At 40.9% G+C, this 22,050-nt stretch overlaps 1 protein-coding gene across 1 annotated transcript; it reads left to right on the top strand.

Annotated features, from left to right (window-relative positions):
- Positions 1 to 709: 709 nt before the first annotated feature.
- RGCC (regulator of cell cycle) lies at positions 710 to 16,475 on the top strand. The gene is made up of 5 exons (XM_036753572.1): positions 710 to 943; positions 1,717 to 1,905; positions 12,033 to 12,140; positions 14,324 to 14,386; positions 16,089 to 16,475. The coding sequence occupies exons 1-5, from the start codon at positions 883 to 885 to the stop codon at positions 16,094 to 16,096; spliced, it is 429 nt and encodes a 142-aa protein (XP_036609467.1). The 5' UTR covers positions 710 to 882; the 3' UTR covers positions 16,097 to 16,475.
- Positions 16,476 to 22,050: the final 5,575 nt, after the last annotated feature.

The raw sequence follows: 22,050 nt of genomic DNA, 5'->3' as shown, positions 1-22,050 counted from the left end.
AATCTATTTCCCTATTATCCCAAACTTCATTCTCTCTGACTATTCTAAAAACACACTCTTTAGTGGTGATGTCTTTCTCTAGTAAAACGTAAGCTCCTTCACGGTAGGAAGGATCTCGTTTGCTTGTATTTGTATTCTCACTGCTTAGTGGTGTACATAGTACATAGTACGGAGTGAGAGTGAGATGCTGAGTCATTTTCAGTCTTGTCCGATTCTTCGTGACCCCATTTGGGGTTTTCTTGGCAAAGATACTGGAGTGGTTTGCTATTTCCTTCTCCAGGTCATTTGATAGATAAGGAGCTGAGGCAAACAGGGTTCAATGACTTGCCCAGAGTCACACAGCTGGTAAGCTTCTTAGGCCGGATTTGAACTCACGAGGAGGAGTCTTCCTGACTCCAGCTCCGGCACTCTATCCGCTGGGCCACCTAGCACGTAATACGTATCTTAATAATGACTCATTCGTTCATTCATTGATTTGTTGCGCCAGAGGACTTCCTAGATCCTTTCTAACTGATGTCGGTGGAAATCGTCTTCCAGCCTCAGCGTGGCCCTGGGAGGTGCCAGTCCTTGGCCAGCTCTTGGCTGTCTCCTAGCCTCAGGGCTGGCACTCCCCCAGCTCCGCGGGTCTCCTCCCACCGGCCTCTCCTCCGGCCCCGCCTCCCTGTCCCGGTGAACCGAGGCTATAACAGCTTGCTGCCGCCTCGGCATCAGAGGAGCGCTGGAGCGCACTGCACTGTGAGCCGCTCGCTTGCTCTCTAGCTCTCTGGTGCTGCCGAGTCCAGAGTCCAGCGGGCGCAGCGGACGCTGGTGGCGGCGGCGCTAAAGGCTTTGGGGACAGGATTATCAGAGCCTCACTCGCGGAGAGATCCCCAGTTCGGTCCCATGAAGTCCCCCACAGTACAGCGCAGCGCCGGGGGCGCGGCGGCTGCCACTACTGAGACAGGTGGGTGCATCCCTCAGGGTAACGAGCTAAGGGGGAGTTGACCAGCCCCGGGAAGGCGCAGGGACTGCGGCCAATCCGAGAGTCCGACCGCAGCCCTGACCTGGAATGGAGCCTAATCTCCCTGGCTCCCTTAATCCAAGCTTCATCATCATTTTATCAGCTAGTCCTGGACCTTCAGGTGGGGACAGATAAGAGAAAGGAGGAGAAAGGTCGTGTAGAAAAGGGTATCCTCGAACTCCCTCCTAATTTCCAATGGAAGAAAAAAAAATTCCTGCTCATGAACTTCTCTTTAAAAAAAAAAAAAAAAGAGGAAAGGAGAAAGAATCTGCTTGTTGCCCTGTCTTTCTCGGTTCTCTGCTTTCTCCCTTCTGACTGCTTCTGTCCTCCCTTCCTCTCCCAGCTGGTACCCGACGCCTCTCTCGCCTATGAGCCAGTCTGACCCTGAAGTTTGTCGTCTTGGGTTGGGGGAGGCTTTTAAAAATGCGGCTCAAAGATCTGAATCTCTCTTCTTTCTGCCGTTCTATTCCCTTCCATCCTTACTTGTTAAGCTGGCAGAGACTGAGATAACGTCTTGCACCTATCTTTTCCCAGCTGCGGTGGTTTGCACGGGACCCTGGAGGCCCCGCAGCTTTGGAATCCTGGAGGGAAGAGGTTGATGCTGGGTCGGTTGAGGAGGTGTGGGTGTTGGCCGGGCCGGGCTCGCCTCTCCGGGTTGTGGCTGCATCTCTCCCTTCCAGCTTGCATTCTATGGTCTGGCTTTTCGTCCTCTGCAGTTCCTTCCCTGGACTCAGTGGTGGCTGCAGACCTGTCTGATGTCCTGTGTGAGTTTGACGAGGTCATGGCCGATTTCTCGTCCCCCTTCCACGAGCGCCACTTTGAGTATGAGGAGCACCTGAAGAGGATGAAGCGCAGGAGCAGCGCCAGCGTCAGTGACAGCAGCAGCGGTTTCAGCGACTCAGAGAGTGAGTAGGTTCCTTCCAGCCCCCCCCTTCCCCCTCCCCTTTCCTCTCGCCTTGTTCTTCTTCCCTTTCCTCTTTCTTCCCCTTCTCCCTTCACCTCCTCTTGTCCTTCCTCTTCTTCCCTTTCCTCTCTCCTCCTCTTCCCCCTCCCCTTTCCTCCCTGCCTTGCTCCTCTTCCCTTTCCTCCCCTTCTCCCTTCCCCTCCTCCTGTCCTTCCTTCCGTCCCCTTTCCCATTCCTCTTCCTCTGCTGCTGGTAGTGGTAATATTTCACCTCCGTTCTGGGACAGCCCCTGCTGTCTGCCTGCCTTCCAAGGCCAAGCAGGAACTCTCCAGTTGAGAAGCTTTCTATGCATTCTCTGAGGGTTGTAACTGCAGAGTAGGAGAGGTGGGGGTAGGGATAAAAGGGAAGGGAAGGATGGAACCTGGCTGGTACAGAGGGAGGTGGAACTGAGTCCAGGACTTCTGATCCCTGACTGCTGGATTTCAGCAGGAACAGGAATACCTGCGCCTTTCCGGGACCTTGAGCGTGAGAGCGAGGAGTTAAGAGTCATGTGAGTGTTTCTTGGGGGGAAAAAGCTATGCGAACTCAGGTCTGCAATCTTTAGTGTCTAGGGACACAGAAAGGTTAAGCAGTATTCTTTCAAGTCACACAGTAAACTAGTGGCTTATTTGGGAACATAGTTTAGACAGAGGTGGGGAACCTGCAGCCCTAGTCCAAGCCCACATATAGCCTGAGTCCAAGTTTTACAAAACAAATCCTTTTTTTAAGGGGATTTGTTCTTTGAAGTTTGGATTCAGTCAAAGTGCCACACTTGAGGAAGAAAAGGAGGAAAGGAGCATGGTAAAAGACTTCATTCAAGGCTCTTTGGGAAATGGCCAACAATGAGGGGATGAGAGAGATAAGATCTAGACTATAGAAACACCTAGGAAGCTAAGAACTAATTTCTAAAAATGACATCCTGGGGATTCTCAAAATAACCTCTTGCACTTTTTTTTTAAGGTCAGAACCCCAGGCTTGAGGTTTACATATTGTTCTCTGACCCTGGGCACCACCTCTGCTTCAGTTTCCTCAACTGTGAAATGGGGATAATAATGGCACCTACTTCTCAGGGTGGTGGTGAGATAGAGCACTTAGCCTGGCACATAGTAGGTGCTACATAAATGCTTATTCTCTTCTTCCTTGCCTTGTATCTTCTGTCTTCTAAGTATAAGTGACTTTTATGGCCCTCCACTCTATGGAAACCTGGTCCCAGCCCCCAGGGGCTCCCACTTCTTCTTGTGTTTACTGAGTTATGCCAACCTGGCATAAACTAGGGTGGTGAAAATGGGAAGAAAGCCAGTCATGCCATGAGCAGACAGAAAACTGACTCTCCAGAACTGCTGAATTGTTTTTTCTTCTCTTTCTCAGCTACTTCAACATGCTGAATTTAGAAGCTTGGGTTTGCCTAGTCACTTACCAGCTGATATGCCTGTTTTGTACTGCTGGGTTAGGATCCCTAGGGAACCTAGATCAGAGGTTTACAGCTGAAAGGACCTCATTTTACAGATGAGGAAACTGAGGGAGAAGGCCTAAGGACAGCCTTACGGCAGCTGGTTTTCTGCAAGAATTGGATATTCATGTAGATTTCCTGACTGTTAATTCAGAGCTTTTAAGTCTATTATTATTATTATTATTATTAGTTCTTTTATCATTAACAAATATAACTAGGTCTTTTAAAGCACTGAAACCTCTTTAGGTTTTAGTACTTTCATGTAATTTAAGTGCTTGCAATAATATTTAGATGCCTTATTGTTTCAAAGTATTTTTGCATACATTTATTTTATTTTCAAAATAGCGCTGTGACCTATGGGGCAGATATTATTACCCCCACCTTGCAGATGAGGAGATTGAGGTCCAGAGCTGAAGCAGCTAGTGAATGCCAGAATGGGAGCCCAAATCCAATCCTTCTGATGCCTTTATCTAGCCCTCTTCCCGTAACAGTATGTTGCTGATTCTATCCATCTCACTATTCTTTCTTCTTGAAGTGAACTCAGTGAAACTTGACAGCCATAGAAACAGTGTCAGACAGTTTCTCAAAGGACCTCAAGAGATCATTTAACTCAACCCTTTCATTTTGTAGTTGAGGAAACTCTTTGTGATTGTACTTAGGGAAATGAAGATCTATTTTCTCCCTTTAGGAAGGAAAAATTCAGTCATCAAATTTGGATATAAGCTGATATTTTTTATGCGGATAAAGGGCATTCAGTGTCCTAACCCAGGATTTGAGTCAGGCACTTGACTTCCAGCTTTGGTTCCTTTGGCAGCCGCAGCCCAGACACATCATTTGGAAAAGAAGGATAATTCTTACTTCACAGGGAGGTTTAAAATGAATTGCAGCTTGTAAGAGGCAAGGGACTGAAATAGTTTTTTTTTTCTGAACTTTTTAAAAAAAAATTCTGTTGCTAATAGCCTGGAGCTCTTGCTTCCAGTGAGAAAGCCTCTCTCAGCCTGGATTCTCTTCTAATTCGATGTGAAAAGGAAATCTTACATTTCTTGAAACTTGTCTCTCCTTCTGTGGCCACACTTGAATACGTCAGCATCAACCATGGTATGAGACAGAAGGTGAGATGTGAAATACACATCCTCTCCTACCAGGGCAAGAAAATGAGGACAGTTTGTCCAGTGCTATTTCATTGCAAAGAAACAGCTCTTGTTCAGACAGTGACCACACTCCTCTTGAATAGAGTATAAGATTGCCCATTCATAGACTATCAGGATTTCTTTTGGGTGGGATCTCAGATCCAGAATCCTTTCTTGTTTCTTTTGTGGACACAGGAAGAAGGAGCTGGAAAACATCCTTGACCAGCACTGGGGGAGGTATTTCCAGTGTGTGCCTCTGTGTGTGTGTGTGTGTGTGTGTGTGTGTGTGTGTGCATGTGTTAATAAAACTAACCATTAGTTTGGTAGCTAGGAAAATGAAGAGGAAAAAATGATCATAGGTTATACTCATAATAGCCCTTACCTCTCTGCTGGCTAGTTGAGTCCATTACCTACAAAAGACTAGTTAGAATATAGGCTCTGGGGCAGCTAGCCTCTCACATACACCATTGTCTTTTTAAGGAGATGTATTTTAATTTGCATCTCAGTTGCTGCCAGGAATAAGCTGCATGGAGCATTTGTCATATTAATTAGTTGGCTTTCAGTGCTATAACTCTAGTCATATTTGTTAATAGCTATGCCATTTGAGGGAAGGGTCAGCAGGCCTCTTATACAAATTTTCCAAAATGTTTTAGTGCAGTTTAAAATTTTAATAGCCGCATATATCCATTTACCAGATGGGGAAAAAAGTGGTAGAGATCAAAGTGTCTCATTTAAGATCTACGATTTCTTAACAATGAGTGAATCTGAGTCAAAAAGCATTTAAATGCCTCCTGTATGCCAGGTTTTGTGCAAAGTGCTAGGCATACAAAGAAAGGCCAAAAAAAAAAAAAAGTGGTGATCCTGGGCACAGAACCCAGATCTCCTGAAATGAACTGAATTTTCGTTTAAGATATTAGTCAAGATGCCAGGTGGTGAATCATGGCTATAACCATAAGATCATGTCAGGATCTCTAGGTGTTCCCACTGGCTTACACAGGGACCTCAGGCAAATCACTGAGGTTTTGGTATGCCTTTTTTCTCCATCTGTAAAAGTGGAACAGGATTACTTGGATTAAAAAGTTCATATTTAAAAAATACTTTGGCATCTTCCAGAAACTTTTGTTTCTATCACTTAATAATAATTGATGGTGCTTTTAAGTGTGCAAAATATCTTGTCATTTGAGCCTCACGACAATCCTGTGAGGTAGGCACTATAGGTATTATTGTGTCTGTCTCTACAGGTGAAGAATCTGAACTCACCAAGAGTTTATAGTGCTCCAGTCATGGTCACACAGCTAATAAAGCTATCAGTTTTATTAATAAGGTCTAAATCCCTGTCAAATCACAACTCATCATCATGATATTAAATGTTGGTTGTAGTAATTGATCTTTCTCACATATGAAAACATGTATCCAGTTGTAAACTCGGTACCATTGGGGTTTTTCCCCATTTCTCTTGTAAGTTGCCACCCCCTCCATACCTCCAACTCACTTTTCAAAGAGAGATCAAAATGGTGCCATTATCTGAGCTACCAGTAAAGAAGAAACTCTATTGAGGGTGTTTTTTTCATCCTAAGGAGAAAATAAACATAGCACACATTCTTAGTCCTACAGTTGCAGACCAGTGTGTACACTAGATGGAGGGGTGGGGTGGCTAGAAGTAAACATTTCAATGAGCCAATACTTTTCCTGTTCCAGCTTCTAAGGTGGTGTCCTAATCAAGACTGAACACTAAAATAACTTGTGATGGGTACCTTCGTATGGATAGTACTGTTTTCTTGGTTCCTTCTCCACCAAATTGCTAAATTGATTGAAATCGAATTAATACCCCTCCTTGTCTTTCCCACAAACCTCTGCTGTCCTGAGTTTGAGCAGGTAATATCAGGCCTTTTGGTGGCAATGAAATTAAAATAGAGTTTGAGGAAGATTGTAGGAAGCTTTTAAGGAATGAGGAACTGCTGGAAAGGATCACTCTTGACTTATCTAGCATAACCTGGGAGTTGGAATGGAATTTAAAGGACCTTTGAAAGTCTGCTTTTGCTTCTTACTGGGCAGGGCACTGGCAGGAGACCTTTATTTTGGGTATGGTGAGTGTCATCACCATGATTAGCATGCACTTGCCAATGACCTGCTTTTAGGATCAGGCTAAAGGCTGAGTCGTGTCTCTGGACACTGGCAAAATAAACAGTGTCCTGGGTGGCTTGGGATACTCATGCCAATTCCATGAGGTTCAGGTCATATTATTAGTCAATCTGAGTGGGAAGTTTGTTGTGTTCTGATGCCTTGGCAGGACTGGAACTGTCTCAGAAGAGTAGCTGATGGCAATGTTGGTCAGATTTTACTTATTTGGACCGCTGGAACATAGATGCCAAGGAAGATGATGCCCCTCTCTCCCCCCTCCATTCCCTATGACAAAAGGCAAACAGGTCTAAGGTTTTCCACTCAGTTAATTACTATAGTTCACTTGCCTGAAACTTGTGGGGTAGTTCTATATTTGTAGGAGTTTTGGAAAAGTTTTATGTTTTGTGGCTTCATTCTGTTCTGAAATAGAAAATGTTAGTGCTAACCCTGAATTACCCTTCCCTCCTCTCCAAGCTAAAACAACACAACTCCCTCTTTAAAAAGCCTCATATTCTGACTTCTCTACCCATCTTTCCCAAACTCTAGTAGTGTTCAGGTATTTAATACTTCATGGAATTTTAAAAAATGAAGTCATTTGCATTCAGTTTGAGATTTGCAACTAGAGAAAATGAAGCTGATTAAACAAAAGTGTCTAATTAGGACAGATATCTTTGAAAGGCATACCTTTAGGTTTAGGGAGGTTAGCTGGTTCAGGGCTTCAAAAACCCCTCTCTCCCTGTGGTCTAAGGGCTTTGAAATGATCATTATTAGAATCAAATGGTTCTTTGGGTTGAGGCATTGTGTCTGTAATGTTTCTTACCTGGAATTGGGTTCCATGACTACAACAACATCCATGAACACATTGCTGTTATTTTATTATATTAGTTAGCTGTTGCCTAGTGGAAAATAGGGACCTGAAGTAAAAGAGGTGAGGGATATAAAATAGGCAAGTTTTTGTTTTTTTTTTTTGTGAGGGAGGGAAGTAGGAAAGGGAAAAGTATAGGGTACCTCAGTGGGGATGAGGATAATAAGGAACCAGGAGAAGGAGAAATGAGGTCGAAGGATAGCAGAAGAAGAGAAAGAGGCTCCTCATTTGAGCGAGATGACTTCTTGGCTCTGCTGATCACTAATTGTGGTGCAGTGCAAAGAAAGTGTTAGAGTCAGGGGACTTGAATTCAAATTCTGGCTTTGCCCTGTGTTACCTTGGGGAAGTCACTTAACCTTGGGACCTCAGTGTCCTCATCTGCAAAATAAGGTTCCTCCCAGCTCTAAATCTGTGACCCTATGAAACTTCACTTATTTACAATTTTGCTCTACAGACAACCTGAATGTTCTGATCAGTTTTTAGGTCACTGGCTAGATGACCTGAGGAAGAGAAGGGAGTCTATGGTGAGGTTTTCAGCTGTGATTTTTTTTGGTCCTCTAGTTTCTGTATCCTTCCCTAGGAAGTGTTCTCTCTTTGTATTCCTCTCTCTAATGAACTAGAAACTTGGCATCAAATCAGCATCAAAGCCAGAATTTATAGCAGGCCAATAATTTGTTTGGGAGCTCCTTAAGATGCTTCTATTGATATAGTTTTAAAAAAGCATTTTTTTTCACTAGAAAGGGGGACACAGAAATGTTAAGGGGGATTTGAGCAAACATCTGGATGAGTTACTGGTGGGGGTATGTGAGTCAATCTCTTCTAGGTAACTGGTTTAACATTTGCAGACTCTACCCTGACAGCTACTACTTTAGAGTGTGTGCCTTGAGATCCCATTCCATCTATAGATTTGTGATATTGGAATGAGCTGGGCAGGATGTAGGGAAGGATGTATTGGTTTGGTGGATCAAGATATAGGGTGCTAAGCATGGGTTTATTTAGACCGGAGTGGGGAACCTGTGGCCTTGAGGCTAGATGTGGCCCTCTAGGTCCTCAAGTGCAGCAAACGGATTCAGTCAAAAGGCCTCGAGGCCGCAGGTTCCCCACTCCTGATTTAGACTCTCAAGGTATTAAACTTCCCTTTAAGTCTTGTTAAAAATGTATTCTATGTGTTCAGGTAGAAGTTGACAAACAGACTTTTTAACTTCTAAAATGGCTGAGGCAAAAGAGTTGATTCAAACTGCTCGTTAAAAACTTAGCTGTGCCTACCCAATTAAAAATAATTATATAATATTCATGAGATACATACGTATGCATTAAATAATTTTAAGAGCCTCTTTCCTCCAGAGAGTTCCTATGACATTTTAATAGCTCAAAGATAGACAGGAAAGGACAGGTAGTATGCTCTCATTTCACATATATAGAAACTGAGGCACAGAGAAATGAAAGGAATCAACCAAGGTCATGTAGGACAAGATGAGACTAGTACCTATTCACTCCCAGTCTGGTATTCTATTAGTCTAATCTACTAACTGTAAAGGCTCATGTTTTATGGAGTTTGGCGTCTGTGAATAGACATAAATATGGGTCCCTGGGATTAGAGGTCTGAACCATATAAACTGATGGAAGTTTGTTTGATTATATATACAGTCCTGGTTTAAAGCATTCACTGAAAGGTCACATTTCTTTAAATAGGTGCTTTGAAATTGTGTTACTGGGCATGATTTCACATACTTGGGGCCTTGGATTGAAATGCCCTTTCTGCATTTCCTTTGCAAAATCAGCTTGGGAAGGTCAGGACAACGTCAGTTTCCTGTGGAGCCTTTAGGAGCAGGGGTGTCTGGCTGCTGCTGAGTGCTGGTTCATTGGAGTGTCTGGGTTTTGGCCACATGGGTTTTCATTCAAAGGACTATGAGCTAATATTGTGTTTTATATTGCCATAGTTGAATCTGCCTGTGTTTTCCATCACAAATGTCCACTGGTGTATAACCTGGCTGTAAAAATATGCTTGGGGCCATAAGTTTGTGTTAAAATTCTCCCAGAAGCAAAGAAAAAGGAGTTTCTAGACTTCAGTCAAATATTCACATTGTTTTCAGATACTATCTTTACCCCCCAAAATGAGCATGTTAATATCTGTCCCTTACACCAAATGACACTGGTTATTGGTTCATTTTTTGGGCCTAATTTTGTGTGCTTTTTATGGAACTTTTAATGGAACTTTAGAAATATGACTTCTGCTTACGTAAAGAAGTGACTGGTGTCTTTCTCCTTCCTTAATCATGGGAGGAGCATGCCTTAATTAATAATAGGGACCTCATATAATATTAGAGCAGGAAGAGAATAATAGTTAGCATTTATATAGAGTTTCAAAGTTTGTAAAGTATTTTAAATATGTCTTCTCATTTATCCTCATAACAATATCCCCATTTTACAGATGAGGAAACTGAGTTGGAGAGGCAAAGTGTCTTGCTTTGTCTAATTGCCTGTTCCCATAGATGAGGAAACTTAGCCCAGATAGGTTACATGATTTAGTGGCAAAGCCTGAGACTAGAATCCAAGTTTCCTGACTCTCTACCTGTAAAAATTATTGATTTCCTTTTGTTTTTACATCACCTTCATTTCTAAATATATCCTTCCTTTTTCTCTTACCTAGAGAGATATCACTTTAACAAAAAACAGAAGAGAAAAAATTTTTCAGAAAAACTAGTTAACATATCAACCAAGTCTGACAGTAATGTGCAACGGTCCACACCCATAGTCTCTCACCTCCGCAAAGAAGGGATGAAAACACTATTTCTCCTATCTTCTCCAAGGCCAACAAGCTGATTTTTGAATGCTTTCCATTAATTCTATTGCCTTGGTGTCTCTGATGTTACCTGTATGGCTTCTTACCTTTCCTCAAATTCTAGTGTAAGTTAGGGTAAAGGAAGAAATGGAGATAAGTAGCCTTGTGGTAGGTGGGGTCAGGGTTATTAAATGGTTATTCCTAAAAGCTATAGTTATTCTTCCAGGGCTTTTGGACTCCTCTTTGGTTCATCAAACTCCAAGAAAGGATAAATCCAGGAGGAGCGATAGCCCTAGGGTACAGCTGCCCAGGTAAAGGTTCATTGAAGGACCTTTGGAAATACTCTTTGAGAAAGGAGTGAGGATCCAGTCACAAGACCAGGCTTCCTTGTACTTATGTTCTTAGGTGAACTCAGATCATCTGGCATAGGAGGGGCTAGAAACAATGTCTCCCTTCATTAAATTATATCCCTGTGTAGAGAAATGTTGCCTCACTTGTGAAAAAAAAATTCTCCACCCAACCCCCCACAACCTGAAACAACCAAAGCTATTATTGGCTTGGCTGTCACAAAGATCCCTGCTATCCCAATGGAGTCTTGCATATTATTGGAATAGAGGCAACTGCTAGAATCTCATCATACCCTTCTTGATTTGTGGATATGGGAGTTTTCATTGTAACACCTACCTCTCAGGGATGCTGGGAGGAAAGCGCTTTGCAAACCTTAGAGGGCTGTAAAAATGAGTCAATTCATAACAATCATTATACAATATAATTATATAATTATCATTTCATGTGCTAATATGTATATATGGTACATATCTTCCATTATAGAATACAAGCTCCTTGGGGTCAGAGACAGATTCTTTTTTGCGTTTGTATTCACAGAGCCTGGTATGTAGCAGGCACTCAAATAATTGACAGAGTGACATATGTTTATATATATATTATATATATAAATATTCATACATATGCCCATAGGTATGAAATCAAAAGCAAATAAAATTGTGTCTGTATATTATTTGTATATTTAAAAAGAGAGAAACATATGTGCGTACATTTATACCTAATTCTTGCTCTCCTTTGGTCAAACTTTTGAAGAATTGCTTATTTATTTTACATTACTTAGTATTGTTAGTAATAAATCACCACTCACTACAGTGCTTTTCAGACCTTTAGTCCATATTGATATTACTATATATAATATCTATCAATATATACATTATATATGTATGTATGTACACATAAAGACCTGGGTTTTAATCCCAACCTAGCTACTTACTAGCTATGTGACCTTGAGGAAATAATTCCGCCTTTTTTGTGCTCATTTCCTTCATCTGTAAAATGGAGATTACAATACCTGAATTACCTAACTCACAGACTTGGTAACTATCTAATGAGATAATTTACATAAAGTACTTTGTAAAGCCTAAAGTATTAATTATTGTGAGCAATTATTAGCTATTAGATGTGTTTGTATATATGTGTTTGTGTGTGTGTGTACACATACATATGCATATACCTGGAAACGCAGGTATGTTTTCCCATGCAGATTTAGGGCTTTGTTTTTTTTAGAGACTGTACATTATATGTGTTTGTGTGTGTGTGTGTACACATACATATGCATATACCTGGAAACGCAGGTATGTTTTCCCATGCAGATTTAGGGCTTTGTTTCTTTTAGAGACTGTACATTATTAATATACCTTCATTCTAATTGCCTTATGTGCTCTTTTCCTTAAAGGTGCAGATTCCCCTTATAGGCACAGTTTCAGCTGCAGTGATGAAAAGCTGAATTCTCCAACAGTCTCAACGCCATCTTTGTCCTCTCCCCTAGTTGTTCCTCGTAAAGGTAAATTTAACAAGGGGCACATGGTCTTCCCACTCTTCACTCCCCTTCCCATCCCCTCTGTCCAACTGTACCAGACTCTGGGGCCATCTCTGCCGGCTCTGAGGGGTCTGTGTTTCCTTGACCTCTGTGGATGGGAGCTGGTGGGCAAGATTTTGGATTTCTCACATTTGTAGAATTTTATGGGGAGAACATGTCTGCAAGTGGTTCCAGATGCGCCTTTGTTCTCTTCCTTGGCACAGGTTGTAATCTGATTATAGACAGAATCTGTGCCAAATAGCAGTGACTGGCAGACTCTTCCCAGACTGGTTGGTTCTAGAATGCAAAACCCCTCTGTCAGGATTTGTTAAAGGTGGGGTTTTGTAACTGCACCAATTATTTCACCCACATTCTTCGTAATTGCACCAGCTGAACAATTAAATAGGATTTTCATGATGTGTAGTGAGATGCCCTGAAGTAGGTCAAGCTAGAAGCTTTAGTATTTCCTGACTGTTTTGAGAATAAAAGATCTCAGAATTTGAAGTGCAAAGGATTTTAGATAATTTAGATCCAACCCCCCCCCCCCCGCCACCTCCACCATTTACAGAAGAAAACAAGCCCAGAGTGCCCAGTCACAAAGGGAACAAGGAGCAAAGATGGGATTTGAACTCAGGTGCCTGAGTCCTAGCACAGGACTTTTTTTTTCTTCTTCTTCTATATCATACTGTTTCTTGGGTCTTTAAAACTCATGTGAAACCTCCTGGTTCTTTGGGGTTAGTGGATTGACTTGGGTGGGAGGGAAGTAAACTGACCTTAAATGTCCTCAACCTCAAATGCCTTTGCTGGATAGCAGGACATCAGGTTACAATGGACAGTTGCCTTCCTGACAACAAAATGATGTGTTTGTTCTTTAGAAGAAATATTACCCTTCGTGAAAATTGTAGACTTTAGCCAAAAAAAGGAAAAAAAGCTATAACATTTTTGGATTTTGCTACTCCCTAATATTAAAGCAGAACTCTTCCTAAGAGAGAGATTTTCCATTTCCAGCCCCCCCCGCACCCCCCACCCCCAGGTCTTGTAACTTTAGAAGCTTCTTGGGAATTGGTGCAGTCATCTACCCCCACATTCTCTGATGAGCCTAGCATTTTAAGAGTAGTCTCCAGATGGCACAATCTTGCCTGAAGTTGCTACCTGATCCGGCAGAGGTGTCAGCTCAGAGAATGAGCACTGTTGGCTAATGGACCATAAGGGCTAAAAAGCAAATGTAGCAAGGAGTTACTTATTACTAAAAATGTCAAGTCATATACTTCAACAGCAAAATAAATGGGCAGTTCTTAGAAAGTTGTCAGTTTTTCTCAGGCTGTTGGTTATAAGCTTGCCTTGTTCACACCTCTCGTAGGAAGCTAGCTCAAGAAAGGAAAGCTGGTTAGATTATTGAGCCTGGGGTGCCCATTGGTGCCTCAAAGTGAACATATCTAAAAGAAAATTGATCCTAGTTTCTATTTTCTGTTCTACATTCCTATCTGTCTTCCAAAGAGAAATAAAATCCAAACTTCAGCCAACCCCTAATTCTGACTTTTCTACTTCTGAAATGACATTATTATATCCCACCTTCCCACCCTGCCCTGCCAACTACCATTCCATCCCAGTCACCCAGATGTAAAAAAATCTCATAATCTCCAATGAGAAATCCCTGGACATTTTTATGACCTGTCTTATCCTTCCACTTCCTTCTCTGGGTGTCAGTTTCTTCCTGTAAAATGAGAGGACCAGATTAAATGATTAGCCAGAAGATTTTAATTCAATCTCTCCAAAGACAGTGAAGGAAAACTCTTTCTCTCCTATGCTATGAAGGAAGAAAATATTGAGCTTAAACTTTAGAAACATTGTTATGCCTGAACCTTGGAGCTGGTGCCCAGAGGAAATGGTAAAAATCAGTTTTTTGAGACAGTTCTCTAAGAGTCTAAGTCACAGAGAAGGTGCCAATCTGGACTAGAAAAGGTTTCCTTCTCCAGGAATTCCCTATATCAGTGAAATCACAGGTGTAGACCCCCATCTGCAAGAACTATTGGATCGTAAGCACCTTGAAGGCAGCTGTATCTGGTGTTATTTGTCTCCTTGAGCACAAGCTGATGGTAGCAGCGTAATGGTTGTTGAGTTTTATTGAATGAATGTGTGAAAACTAAATTTTATCCCTCGTTTTATAGCTAAACTTGGAGACACCAAAGAACTAGAGGACTTCATTGCTGATCTGGACAGGACATTAGAAAGTATGTATATTTCTGATGATTCAAAACAAATAGCTAACAAGCTCCCTAAAGATAAAGATACTAGCTATGATTCCTTGATGTAGAGAATTCCCTCCACACTGTGAACAGAGAAGCTACTAGCAATTATTTGATGTGTGTTTGACATATAGAAGGTGCTTAATGCTTATTGATTGAGTGTAAAAATGAAAACATTGATTTAGAATCAGGCTAGCCCATTATCTTCACTGATAACCCTGTCATAACCCCATTGGACATTAAATAATGTTTCCATCAGAAAGGTGAGCCTTTAAAATGGAAGAAAATTAGCAGATTCGCCACCACAAACATTCTGCCATCAGCAAAGGTCTTGGTAAAGTAGTGGTCTCCAAAGAATAGTAGACCATGAGGACATGTGTGGACTAACCCTCGTTAGAGGATTTTAAAGACAGGAGTAGTATGGTCATGGGGACTTGAATGGGGTAAAGGCAGTTAAATCTCCCTTTCTGTAATTTGATTTTAAATGTTTCTATCACTGAAACTCCTAACTTGGACATTCCCAACTCTTTTGGATTGGGGATTGACATAGAATAGTATTTTTTTGAAGCCTGAGGGTAACTTCTTTTGGAATGAATTAAACCGAGCTATTTTAATGGAGATTTAGGAATAGTTTGAATCTTTTGATTATTAAAATTATTTTTAAAAAGAAGTTATATAAAAATTTATTAAAAGACATATTCACATACCACACTAAGAAAAACCCAAGTTAAGTACTGAATAATATAAGTTATTCTATATGTTGCTTCCCATTTGGAAGCCATCTCTAATGCTACCCCATTGGCATACCCAGAGGTGTAATCTATCGCTTCCAGCACATTGTTAATATTGATCCTTTGGGGAGGCTTGAGGAGCCTCTCCTATGTGTAAAGGACAAATCAGCTAGTTCATATTCCAAAGGGAGTTCATATTCCAAGGCAGGGAGAAGTGAGTCAAGAGATCTGGGTGGAGGAACAGTGTGAATTTCCCCAGGATGGCTCCTTGACAGTGTTGAAGATTTTACTCTTTGAATTCCCCACTTCCTACTCTAGCTTTGCTTTCTTCTTCTGAGCTCTAGGGAGGAAGGGGCACACAAGCAGTTATCGTTGCTTGAGTCTCTTTCCCACCAGGGACTCCGCTTGTTCAGTTACTACTAGCAAAGTCACGGCAGTTGAATTTTGACTCAACTCCTCAATCTCCAGCAAGTGCCTTGATTTATACAAATAGGGCGTCTTGCTCTAAAACTAAGTTTTCATCTTGCCAAATGTCTGGATGACAGTAACTTAGATGAGTTTAAAGGTATGCAAGTATTTTTGGCAATGTGTAGCTACAGTCTCAGATGGGACTGAAAGTGGAGGAGAGAAGCCTGGCACCATACAAAATTCTATTTGAAGATTTTTATTGCCCATTTTTAACACAGTATCCTCCTGCTTCAGACAATATAAACCTGTTTTGACAGACATTCCTTATAATTTCCCCATACTTTATCATAGGGCCATGCTACAAACTTGCCTGTCTTATTTAAGTTGTGAAATTCTGCCCAATTCTGGCAGTTAGAACAGACAGGAATTAGTGGGAAGACTGCCATTAAAGTTGGTCCTTTGATTCATGTCTATGAAGTACAGTGTAGTTAAGTATAGGATTTGTATAGCCTTATGAATAGAAACTCTTATTTATTTCATATTTATAGGCATGTGAAAAGAGAAGGTGTGGGTACCTGTTCTTTCAATGGGAGAAGCTTCAGAAAGCTGTGAAGACCCAAGGAAGCCAACTGTTAGACTATGTTGATTATGATCAGTGTATCCTACCATGTCATCTGAGATATTGTTATTTAAAATACAAACTTAAGAATCATTTTTGCTGGATTCTTAGATGTTAAAATAGACTTAATTAACCTATGCAGCGGATGAGAGCAAATGACTTATGCTAATATTATATTTTTCCTTAAACATACTCATATGTAATTTAAAATGTGTTTATGAAGATATTTGTAATTATATATAGTTGGAAACAGTAATGATGCTTTATCCCTTTATAATATATTTTTGTATGCAAATAAAATTTGAATTGGAGTCTGGATTTTGTCAGCATTTCTTCTTCCCTTACACCCCCACATTTCTTCCACCATCTAAGTTCAAAAATCTTATGGGGAAAAAAAAGATTTGGAAGGGGCCTTAGATATTAAGCTGTCTAACCTACTACCTAAAGGATGAATTCCAACTACCAACAGCATCACTGATAAGTTTTCCAGCTTCTGATTTAAGGCAGCTCCTCCATCCTAAAAGGGACCCTATTCCATTTTTTAGTAGGTTTAATTGTTGGGAAGTTCTCTGTTATTCAACAAAGAAACATTTGTTGAGCCAAAATCTGCTTTCCTGTAACTTTTTACTGGTCTTAGTTCAATCCTCTGGCCAAGAAGAAAGTCTGATTCTTCTACATGACTGCCCCGAAAATATTTAAAGGCAAGTGATCATGCTCTCCTAAATCCTTTTCTAATGGGAATAAAATAGTATTTCTAAATAATTTGATGTTCATTTGGCATTCCATGTAAACAACTAATCATTTGCGTAATATGAAACTTGACTTCAGGTATTGTGCTTTTGTTGGAGATTAGATTTCTGACCTGTCCTCTTTCCTTTCCTGGCACCTTCAATAGCTTGAGATTATCCTATGAAAATCCCACCTGAATAAATCGACTTCCCGAATAAAGGAAAATCTCAGCTTAGGGAAATCACAGTTACAGGCAGTTTCCTGCTTAGAATATTGGAGGGTCCAAGTCAAAGTTCCTCAGTAAAGCAGCTGTTCACAAAATCCAGGTGTTGGGAAGTCGGGGGCAGCCGAAACGATGATATTTCAGCTTGTCTGAGGGAGGAAGTGAATATCCATTTTAGCTCTGGTACTATAATTACTGTAATAGATTATACTTCCATAGGGCTTTTTATGCATTATCTTATTTGATCTGGCCATTGATCAGATGAGGTAAGAAAGTGTAAGTTTAATTATGCCCATTTTCTAGATAAGGCATCTGAGCCTCACAGAGGTTATATAATTTGTCCAAAGGCAGGTTGGAAGAGACTTTGGAGGTTACCTAGTCTTACCACACATTCCATTTTTAACATTCCTGAAAAATGGCCTTGAAGGCCTCTGGTGGCAGAAAAGTCACAATTCTCTAAAGCAACTGGTTCCATCTCATATCATTCTAATTGTTGAATGAATGAATGAATAAAGCATTTATTAAGTGCTTATGATGTGTGAAACACTGGAAACAGAGAAAAATCCCTGCTCTTAAGAAGCTCACATTCTAATGGGGCAGACAATATATATAGAAGATTTTGGCCACCAGACAGATGGAAATGTCTCATTGGACTGCTGCAGTAAAGCAAATGGTAACACCTTTTCTTTGATGTCATTTCCACTGATAAAGTCAAATCGGTTTTTGATGTTGAAACATTTGGTGGTGCCAAGGAATTTGGTGACAAGAACTTTTCTAGGTCTTCAACAGAAGCAGAAGCAGTTGCCAGGCTGGTGTTGCTTCCCAGGATGGTGGCATCAGCCACTAGGCATTGCAATTCCCAAGGCTCTTGAGTTCAGTGTACTGAGCTGTCTCTATCAGTCTGAGGGGAGATAGTGGTCAGGATTGCGGTGGTGGATTGACCCATCTGTTACAGGCTACTTCCTGTCTTACCCACCTTGGAGTGACTTGGTGTTTCAGTTAGGCTGGATTGCCTGCCCTATGTGTGGCCATTGGTTGTCAGTTGGTGGGGATGGCTGGCCCCTTCTCCACAGGAACTGCCTCTCCAGATGATGGTTATGGCTGGGATGAAAGCAAGTCTGGTGGTTTGGGGTCACTGCTATTCCCAAGTCTCTTGGGTTCATGGTCTTTGGGTATCTCCACCAGAGTCTGGGGGAAATGGTGGTCAAGTTGTTGGTGGTTTAATTTAATTTAATTTTCCTGACTCAGGCTGCTTCTTGACACTCCCCCAGAAGTTAGTGTCCTGTTGCTTTAGGTGGGTTGCCTGTACTGTGACTGGCAAGTTGGTTAGCAGTTGGATTTAGGAAATTTTTTCTTTTTTCAAATAAACATTCATTGAGTTGAAATCAGCTTCTCAGTAACTTCTACCTATTTTACCCATTGGTATAAGTTTTGTTCTTTGGGACTAAATAGAAAAAGTCTAACCTCTCTTCCAGATGACAGCCTTTTAAATGTTTGAAGATAGCTATCATGTCCCTCCCTGTGTTTTCTTCACCCTACTATGCAGAGCTCCTTCCAAGGATCTTTCTATGGCCTGAGTTTCCTCACCACTCTGGTTACCCTCCTGGGGATGCACACTAATTGTCAATATGTGAAAGATATCATCAATTCAGTACTCTGTATTGCATCATTAAACATCAGCAAATATAAATATCAGCAAATATGAACATCTCAGTATACAAAAGAACAACAAAAAAAGATTGTATATGAAATAGAATTTGTTACAATTTATTCTTTAAAAAAACATATTAAGTGTACATGGTAAGTAAACACGTGGTGTTTTTATGTCCCCTTCTGAATTTCATTATGCTAAGTTCTATTATTTAAATTTTTTTTCATTGATCATCTTTTCTTTCTTTTTTCTTTTTTTGAATCTATATCATTACATACCTATTCCCTGCCCCCACCCCCAAAAGAAGCCCTCTCTTGTAACAAAAAAATAAAACAAAACAATTCACCAATTGGCCATATCTGAAAATTTATTTTGTACTCTATCACCATGTTGCCAAGAAGTGGGTAGCATGCTTTATTTGTAAGTCTTCTGAAGCCATTATTGGTCACTGGACTGACCAGAGTTCTGGAGTCTTTCCAAGTTGTTTATGTGATTGTTATTGTGTAAATTGTTCTGGCTCTGTTCACTTTACACTGCATCGGTTCATACAAATCTTCCCAGGTTTCTCTACGTTATTACCTTCCTCCATGTGATAACTCCTGATCCTCCCACAAACTGACTCCATTAAACTAAGGCTCACACCATCAAGTGAGAAATCTAGCAACAAGCTTTTAGTAAGTGTGCTAGGTGCAGGGATGGTCTAGAACTGGGCTTGACCTTCTCCATACTCACTGCAGTCCAGACCCTTAGTCAGAAACAAGCAAGATAATTAAGTAGCTTAATTTGGTCCTTATCACCCTCATACCCTGCTCTTTCTTTTGTCAAAATTTGCTCTCAGTTAGCTGTTAGTTGAAAAAGATCTTAAAAACTAATTTACTTTGAGAGTACAAATGAGTGATAATTTGTTCTTTCTCCCAGAGATACTCACTTTTTAATAGAAACTATCCCCTAAGTCAAAGGAATGAATTTGTAAGGGTAAAATTTCAGAGGGAACCTGTACCTTGTAGCCTCTGGGGTTTCAAGTGCTAGAAACGTTGGAAGCTAGTTTCCTTGATATAGGTATAGCTCTAAGGTTCCAGTTTATCTTTCAAAAGTCCATATCTCACCCTTCAGACTTCTCTCTCTTGAACTCCTTCCAAGTAAGTCTTCCAACAATCTCAAGAAGTCCCTTCTCCCCTCATGCAGGTACATAGCATCAAGGCTCAATATTCTCTCAGCCAACCAGGAGTCATGTCTCCCTATGAGTATGTGGCATGAAGTTTCATAGGGTTATACTTCATAAAAACTCAGGCTTAGTAAGAATCAGGCTTATACCTTTAATTCTGAAGTTCTATAACTATGATTTTAATCTCTGAGTCTATTTCTTCTTCTGTAAAAATATATTAGTGTTGGATCAGACTGTCTCTAAGATCCCTTCCAATTTCAACATTTACAGATATATACACTTCACTAAGTGGCCTGGGAGGTCTGGTTCAAGGGTAGGATGTGTCTGATCTCCTGTTTGTCCATTTAACCTCTCTGCTAGCATCCAAGAAGCCAGAAGTATTTAATTTTTCTTCAGGGATTACCTGAAGTAGCATCTTGCAGTGGAAAGATCACTGGACTAGGTACAAGGAGATTTAGGTCCTAGTTATATCTCTGCCACTAGACTGTTACAGGGCCTCAAACACGTCTCTTACCTTTTCTGGGCCCAGTTTCATCATCTATAAAATAGGTGGTTGGATTAGTTGATCTCCCAGATTCCTTCCACCACAACATGGAGAAAGAGAAGGAAAATGGCACAGTTGGAAATGGTGTTGGATTTGGAATGAATGAAGTAAATGAAAATGAATTTAAGTGCTATGCCAAGATTAGTGGGATACAAATACAAAAGCAGTCTTTGCCTTGAAGGAGTTTATAATCTAGTAGGAGAAACAATGCACATCATCTTTAGGGAGGATCACTTTGGTCCTTCATGATGCATGGATGGTGAGCGGGGGCCATAGAGAATAGAATGATTTACTTCATTCAGGAACAATAGCAGAATTCATTTAGTCATGGTTCCTGACTTGACGGTTGGGCTGTTGATGAGATGGTGGCTTGTATTCAAATCCTGGCTCTGCTAATAATTACCTGTGTGATTTTGGAAAGAACACTGGACCAGGTACTACAACTCACTTAACTTCTCTGGGTCTCAGTTTCCTCAGCTGCAAAATGAGGAAGATTGCTGGTGTCAAACTCAATAGAAATGGGGACCACAAAATCATACATAAAAGATCCCCATAACCATATAATGACTTAGAAAACCACATGTTAGCATTTTCTATGTTCTATTATATTTTTATTTATTTTTGTTAAATATTTTCTAGTTACATTTTAATCTGGTTTCTTGGGGTGTGTGTTTGAAAACTCTGGACTAAATGCCATCAAAGGTCCCTTCAAGCTCTAAGATCTGATGATTTTCAACAGTTTTGCAATTTTAGGAGATGGGCTTTTTCTCTTCTCTTCCCCGAACCCACACCTCTTTTCTAGGAACAGTTTGTGGGTTATTTTTTTTTTTTAGCTTTTCAATATGTACTTCTTCCTCCACCCTCTTCCTAAGTTGTTTTCTGATGTTAATTTGTTTGCCTGGAGAATGTTTGTGGTCAGAGACACCAAACAGGAAATAGCTGTCATAACTGCTGTCTATCCACGGTTTATTTTTATTATTTTTAATACTTTCTCTTGCCCAATTCACCTCCTCTGGGCCCAGTGTAAGGGGGGGAAAGGGAAAGGGAAAAGGAAACATATTTTTAGAAGGGAATGATTTCCTCTGAGTACAAAGTTTGTAGAGGCTTCAGGACTAGAAATATTAATAGTTACAGAATTGTGTTAGAGGAGTAAATATTAGGAGCTCAGTAAATGCATGAGTGAATTTTGATGCCCTGACTTACACTTTCCTATTTTCCATTTTTTCCCCCATTACCCCTGGTAAGAGAATTTGGGAAAACAGCTGTTAAGTGGACCTCAAGGAGCCACAGATGTGAGTAGGGATCTGTCCTATCTAGATTCCCGAAGGAAGGTGGGAGTCAGATTTAAAAGGGCAATTATCCCCGCAGCTTAAAGACCCCCTAACTCTGCCTGACACTTGGTTTAGGGAGAGGAAGTACAGATAGCTATTTTAGGTGTTAACAAATTCTCTTTGGGCTTGTCTCACAAGATGAGCAGGTATGGAAGAACAGGGCGTGAGCTGATTTATGGGGCTTTTGTGAAACAACTTCACTCTCTTGCCGGGGTGAATGCTATAGAGGGATGAAGGGAGAGGTTTGT

The sequence above is a fragment of the Trichosurus vulpecula genome, chromosome 4 (assembly GCF_011100635.1).
Source record: "Trichosurus vulpecula isolate mTriVul1 chromosome 4, mTriVul1.pri, whole genome shotgun sequence".
Classification (NCBI taxonomy): domain Eukaryota; kingdom Metazoa; phylum Chordata; class Mammalia; order Diprotodontia; family Phalangeridae; genus Trichosurus; species Trichosurus vulpecula.
This window is presented reverse-complemented; position numbering and strand designations above follow the sequence as displayed.